At 46.0% G+C, this 6,983-nt stretch overlaps 1 protein-coding gene across 1 annotated transcript in view; it reads right to left on the bottom strand.

The window, feature by feature from the left end:
* Positions 1–263: 263 nt before the first annotated feature.
* Positions 264–6,983, bottom strand: part of LOC139418355 (neurite extension and migration factor-like) — a 31,511-nt gene continuing 24,791 nt past the window's right edge. Inside the window, exons 2-4 of the mRNA XM_071167746.1 lie at positions 6,488–6,609; positions 876–4,866; positions 264–436 (exon numbers count right to left, since the gene is read on the bottom strand). Of these exons, the coding sequence (XP_071023847.1) occupies positions 373–436; positions 876–4,866; positions 6,488–6,563 (4,131 nt within the window). The 5' untranslated portion in view covers positions 6,564–6,609 and the 3' untranslated portion in view covers positions 264–372. The remainder of the gene's footprint in view (positions 437–875; positions 4,867–6,487; positions 6,610–6,983) is intronic.

Genomic DNA, 6,983 nt, shown 5'->3' with positions numbered 1-6,983 from the left:
GCATTAACAAATTGCAATTCTGGGTACTTACTCCACTTACCCTCCCACCTCCTCTCCCCAAACCATGGCAAAAAGCCAATGACAAATAATGCCATTTCAAGATATTAAGAAAATTAGGACAGTATGAGAAAGTCGTCTTATCGTTAATACAAAAATGTCCCTTTTTTATTCTGAAAAGTCTGGTTCCCAGCAGAACAGCGATACAGTTCTCCTACACCAGTAAAACATCCACAAATGGAATGGCTGGGTGGTATCAGTAATGATAGGACACTTCTATTGTTCCCTCATGACTAACTCTACTCCACTCTCGCTTTGTGCACTGAAGGCAACCATTGACTAAATGTAAGGACGGACAACCTTTGAACTGTTATTTTAAACATTTGTGGAGAGCCACAAACTGAATTTTGACATTGTTAAGGAGGGGCAATCTGTTCCGCTGAAATGGAGAATTGAAAAAACAAAGCAAACCATTAAGTATCACAAAAATGATTTTCAAAACAGTTTCAAGGCAATTTTTCTTATTATACAAAAGTCAAACTTAAAGTAACAAAAAACAAAACAAACTAAAGACCAAGAAAGGTGAATCAAGCAGCAGTCAGAAACAAAAAGCAGCCACGGTAGTTCGAAATCACAGTCAAGCTAGAGACAATCAATCACACAATAGGTAGTTTTGCCGGAACAAATAAAAGCTCACATGCAAGTTGTTTCAGGGTAAAAGAAGGAGGTGGGGTAGTCAGGGTTAATGTCTTTGCCATGCAACACTTGGATTTAAGTCAAAAAGTGAGAGCAGTAAGGGAACCCAGGGAACTGATCAAGAGGCGGGAGGAAATAGAGTGAGGGGGACGTATTTTGCAGCCACTGTTACAAAATATTACCTCAGTTTCTCATAAGAGGCCATCAGAGCTACGTTCTTGCTCGAGTCCCGCTTCCCTGTATTGTTTTCGTCTCCAGCAAATTTTGCACTGGTTTTGTGACGGTACATTTTTTTGTGTGCGGGCCCACAGATGCCAGGTATACCGAGGCTGGACTTGTTGAACATGTTGCAGTCTAGAGTGAGAGGGGGGAAGAAGGGGTTTGAAGGAATGAACTTGGATTGGTTTTTGGCTCCCCTGCCAGTTGCCTTCCTGCCCCTTCCTGCCCCAGGGGAGGTGGCATAACCACCCTTTTTCCTGACGTCAGCTGTTGTGCCCGCCAGGATTTTGAGTGTCTTAGTTTTAAGGCTGTTGGCCTCTGGAGGCTGACAGAGTCCAGACATGGGGTCCCATAGTGGCTCGATGGACACCTTCATAAACCTCTCGACCTCTGCCATCCCAGAGACTATGTTGGACAGGATGTTGGAGGGCTCCTCAAACTCTCGCTGGTCGTCATCCACAGCACTGTTGTTGTTGTTTCCGCCGTCTACCCAGCCCCCACCGTGCTCCACCAGTAAAGGCCAGTCTTCTGACAGTCCAGCAAGACCTTCACTTTCTTCACCTTTCGCCTTTGCCTTTGCATCAAGCAGGGCTTTTAGCTTTTTGGATGAACGAGAATTCTGTCTAGGGGCTTTGTTCTTCTCTGTCTTGGGGGCCCTTGGAGTCTTGGTTTTCTGTTTACTGGTTGTTTTCCTTTTTGACTTGGGACCTTTAGTTCGGCCTCCAATAGATTCAGCCTGCTCATCAAAGACGTCCGTGCCGTCAATCTTATCACCCAACCCTGTGCCATCATTGTCATTGAAAGTATGGAACTGGAACTGATGATTGTTTATCGCTCTGCCATCATGGTTTTGTTGTGGCAGGACATTACAGTCCCACTTAGTCCCATCAGGTGTAGTTGAGAGAGTCATGTCTCCTGTCTCTCCTTGAAACTCCCTGGCCTTTCCTAGGCTTTCCCTCATTTCTGGACCCATCACCTGTGGGGAGAGATTTGGTGTGTCGGGTGGCGACATCTCTGACAACGACGAGTGCCTGAACTTATCGGGGGTGAAGTTGGAGATGTCCAGTAGGTCTGTGGACTCCCTAAGGGGAGTGATTTCATCAGTACTTTGCTGGATCACCAGTTTGGGACTACAGTGGGCCAAGAAGTTCTCGTTCACATCCTCTTCACTCTCCTTCTCACAGGACTTGTGACTCATAGTGCTGTAGTTGCTAGAGGAGGCCGACAGTGAACCCATAGAGTCATAGCTGGCCAGCCTGCTGTTCTCTGTGTTTAGAGTGACTCTATGGAACTGCACCTGTTCCTCTTCAGCTGACCGGCTGGCCTGTAGGGTTGAGTCTGGTCCTGGTGGCTCTTCAGGTAAATGTGCCTTATCATTCAGCAGTCTGTTACCATCTACATTGACTTGACTATATCCTGACAAGGGCAAGTTGTTTGTCATTGGCAAAGGCATGGTGTTGGAAAAGCCTGCAGATTCAGGTGGAATGTCAGATGTAAATGGTAGCTGTTCACCTCCAGACTGCCATGATATGTGAGTGAAGTTTGGCTCCATCTGATTGGAGTTAGAGGGGGATTGTTGGAGCTCGGACTCTGAGGGAGGAGATAGAACACAGCTCTGGGCCAGCTGTAGGTTAGTGAATGGATTCTCTTCCTGGTAGAGCCCATGGGGAAACTGTTGTCGGGGATTCTGCTGCTGCTGCTGCTGGGAGTAATATGACAGTCCAGTGTTACTGGATGAGTCAGAGGCATCTAGTAATGTCTGTAGGTAGCCTCCGGGGATGACAGGCAGACCACTATTCACATTTACAGGATGGGTCATTGTGCTGGAAGAGGAGCAGGGGGCTGGTGTAAAAGTAGACTTTTCAGTGGGGTCGACACTGACAGTAGAGTCATCACAAAGCTGGGGGCTACCTGCTTTAGAGTAAACTATGTCAGGGTGCTGACTTGGGGATAGTGGGCCAACCTCATGTAGGTGTACCACAGTTTTACCATCCTCCTGCTGAGCCTCTGTCATTTTTTTCGACTTCAGTCTGGCCTCGCTTTTAAATTTCCTTATTTTCAAAATCTTATTTCCAAGTCTTTTCCCCTCCCTCTCTAGCGATCTGCTTTTTCCTGTCACACTTCCTTGGTCTAATCTAGCGGCACAGTCAGAGGTTGTTGTTGTTATTGATGCCATATCTGTACAGGCAGCCTGATCCTCAGCTGCTCGCACCTCTTGCTTGTGATCGGCGTGGTTTGGCGAGAGCTCTACAGTGTGAATTCTTTGAATCCGGACTCTATTTGCAATCCTGTATTTTCGTTTTGTCAGGCTAGAATTAAGGGAACGCCTGCAGCCATTCGGAAATGTGTTTTTATCACCAGCAGCCAGCCTGCGCTGCTCCTGCATTTTCTGGCGCCTCTTTTGCCAGTAGTCTTTCAGAGGGGCCATTCTATGGTACTTATGAACTAAGTCCTTACTTAAGCTTACTGTTGTCTCTGATGTGTCAATTTTTCCCAGCTTTACTAACATGTGCTTCTCCCCTTTAAATCGGTTTATGATGATGTATTTGATTATCACCGGAGGCTCTTTTCGTGAGGATTTTCTCCTCTTCTTTGGACACCAGTCGTCATCCTCCTCTTTTTTTGGACCCACCGGCTGCTTCTCCTTTTTCTCCGTGTTCTTCTCGCTCTCGATAGAATCCACGTCGTACAGATAGTCGTCGCTGTATCGGACTTTCCTCTTGGACCTCAGCCCATAGCTCAGCTGACTGGAGGAGCTGGAGTTCTCCCTGGAGAGGAAGCAGTGTTTCCGTTTGGTCTGGCAGGTGTCAAGGGAGGATCCAGTACAGGAGCTGTCATCGCTGTACTCTCCAGAGTCCTCTGTGGAGTTGTTGAAGTCAAACAGGTAGCTGCTCTCTGGACTGACACTGGGCATCACTTCAGCAGAGCTGCTGCTGTTGTTTTTGTCAACCTTTTCTCCAGCCGCCCAGACTTCGACCTTCTCTCCATTCACCTGCGGCACTTCAGCTTCCTTCTTCACTGCTCCCTCTCCCTCCTTTTTGGCGACGACACTTGGGAAGAAGTTGAACTGGGTTTCCTCCTGAATGGTGTTGGTCTTCTCTCGGACGTTGTCCTGGAAGGACTCGTAGCGGATCTTCAGCGAGCACACGTCGCTGCCCAGGGTGGAGTCCTCATCATCAAACATATAGTTGTCTACGTCCTCTTCTGAGAAGAGGTTTACAGAGAGCTCGTTCTTAGAGCAGAGGTCCAGCAGCTCGATCTTACTCTCGCTGATAAAGGACTCAAAGCAGCCCCAGTCCTGGCTGGAGTTGGCCAGCAGAGCCTCCTCACCGTTGCACTTGTCCAGGAGCAGGCCTTCGTAGATACTCTTTGACGTGGCATCCTCCGAGTCACTGTCCTCCGCTGACTTCTCCTCATCTGTCTTCTCCACCGCTCTAACCTTGTGCTCTGGGTAGCTGAGGAGCTGGTCTGAGAGTAGCTGATCCCCGTAGCGGATACCAGAACTCATGCACTGCATGGCCATGTCAGGACAGGAGACAGGACAGGGGTCATAGTCCCGGCCCAGGTCCAGCCCTGGCTCAGGCTCTGTAGCGTCCTTGCTCTCGATGAAGCAGCCCAGGCAGGTGCGGCTTTGTGGCATAAGGCAGTCCCCCCCAGACAGGGCCGAGACACTCCCTGTCTCCATCATGGTGAAGGCAGCCTTGTCACTACAGTCCTCTGGAAGAGCCCAGTGACTCACCAACTTGGTGGAGCAGGAGGAGGTGAGGGAGATGGTGTGAGTGGATGAGGAGTCATCAGCAGTAGTGGTGCTGGGCTCAGGGGTCTCTGTTGGGCTGAGAGGTGAGGATGGGCTAAGTGAGGTCCTCTCACTCTCAGGGCCTCCTTTTGGTAGATTGGCTTTAGGAGGGGTGTCGAGACTGTCTAGCTTCAAAGAACTGTCCTGGTTGTGTGATTCTGTAGAGCGGAACAAAGAGATAGTATCAGATATCAACTAATTCCCTTGTGAACTCACTGATGCACAATGTGAGAGTACTTTAACATACTGTATTTCCTATATAAGATTACATTTTAATATACTATACTATTTCCTTTCTTTAATTATTTTTCATTTTCAGCTCAATGTACACAGTGTACAAAACATTAGGAACACCTCCCTAATATTGAGTTGCACCACCTTTTGCCATCAGAACAGCCTCAATTCGTCGAGGCATGGACTCGGACACTACAAGGTGTCGAAAGCATTCCACAGGGTCGCTGGCCCATGTTGACTCCAATGCTTCCAACAGTTGTGTCAAGTTGGCTGGATGTCCTTTGGGTGGTGGACCATTCTTGATACACACAGGAAATTGTTGAGCGTGGAAAACCCAGGAGTGTTGCAGTTCTTAACTCAAACCGGCACACTTGGCATCTACAACCATACCCCTTTCAAAGGCACTTAAATATTTTGTCTTGCCCATTCACCCTCAATGGCACACATACACAATCCATGTCTCACTTGTCTCAAGGCTTAAAAATCCTTCTTTAACCTGTCTCCTCCCCTTCATCTACACTGATTGAAGTGGATTTTTCAAGTGACATCAATAAGGGATCACAGTTTTCCCCTGGATTCATCTGGTCAGTCATGGAAAGAACAGGTGTTCCTAATGTTTTGTGCACTCAGTGTATGTTTCTAGCCTCTCTTTCATTTGGTAAAATGCACAGGTCATGTTTTTTTCAAACAGGCTGCACAAAGTAATGGTTTGGTACAAAGACGAGGCATATTAGAGTTAATTCAAGCTGAAAAGGGGAATTCATCTTTTTCTTGAGAAAAATGAAATGCTCATCATTAATCATCATCATTGTGTTTCTTGTGCTCAATAATTTGTGATAAGAATGCAATGAGAATAAAATAAAAGCCATTATAGAAAGTAATCATGGGACAAATTTTGTGGAAATATAGAAATCATTAGCCTATTTTTTCAATCTTAAATAAGGCCTCTGCCTTTTCTATTACTCTGATTGAACATCTTTATGTTGATGTATTTACAGGATGAACGGAAGGAATGACAAAAGTAATAACCTTTCCCCTCCTCTGTGTGAGTGGCCTTTACCCTTTGACATTCAGGGTCGTTAAGGATGGGAGTGTCGTGCGAAAGGATGATAAGTTCTTTCAGAATTAAAAAAACGTACGAAAACATTCCACACATTCATTAGACCGTCTCTGGGCATTAAAACAGGCAGCAAAGGTTAAGGTCACTAAATATCAAGGCTGAGGCTTCTTGCCTTTCAGCTTTGTAAAGGTCACAGCCAAGCTAAATAGTGGAGGTGAAAACAATGCGTACTGGAGCATCTTGTTCCATATAAGAACTCGTACTACGATTGTGACATAATGTACCGTGATAATGTAGCAGCATTCCCTCTGTTCCTTCATAAAAACACATTGTAAAATGCTATAACATACAGTACAATATGATACAATATAGCTACACCTGTGGAGAAGAATTAGGTCTTGGTGTGTCCATTTGTTTTTTGTTTTGTTTTTTAATTCAAGTAGGCCTAATGTGTTTCTAGCAAAGCAACATACACATGTCTTTACCATTCTCGTCCCCTTTGTTGATCTGTTCCAGGTTTGAAGCCAGCACAGCAAAGTTGGGTTCTTGAAAAACATCCATCAATTTAGCGTGGTTCTTGTCCCTTACATTATTACCACTATCCAACCTGCAGAGGAAAAACACAAGACACATGAAAACACTGGTGCTGACCAAAGGAAAAGGTGTATTATGTCATCATAATAATATATACTGCCATGCAAAGCCCTTGTTGACTCTCGCCTTTCTCAACTCTTTCTGGGGCTTCAAAAGAGGCCAGGGAATATTCGGGATGCTATATTTCTACCTTTAGCCCAAGATTCTACTCTTTGTTCCTGTAAAATATATGTCCCCATCTATGGGCTACCAAGGGATATTGTTTTGGGCACCATTATAGGAGACTGCCTTGTACTGTATCTAGTAGGCTTTTAAACACCTGAGCCTCAGTCTGCATGCAAATTGCAGGCACATCCTCCTGGCCTTTTGTTGCTCGCTTTAAGTGTT

Source organism: Oncorhynchus clarkii, chromosome 10 (genome assembly GCF_045791955.1).
Source record: "Oncorhynchus clarkii lewisi isolate Uvic-CL-2024 chromosome 10, UVic_Ocla_1.0, whole genome shotgun sequence".
NCBI classification, from domain to species: domain Eukaryota; kingdom Metazoa; phylum Chordata; class Actinopteri; order Salmoniformes; family Salmonidae; genus Oncorhynchus; species Oncorhynchus clarkii.
This window is presented reverse-complemented; position numbering and strand designations above follow the sequence as displayed.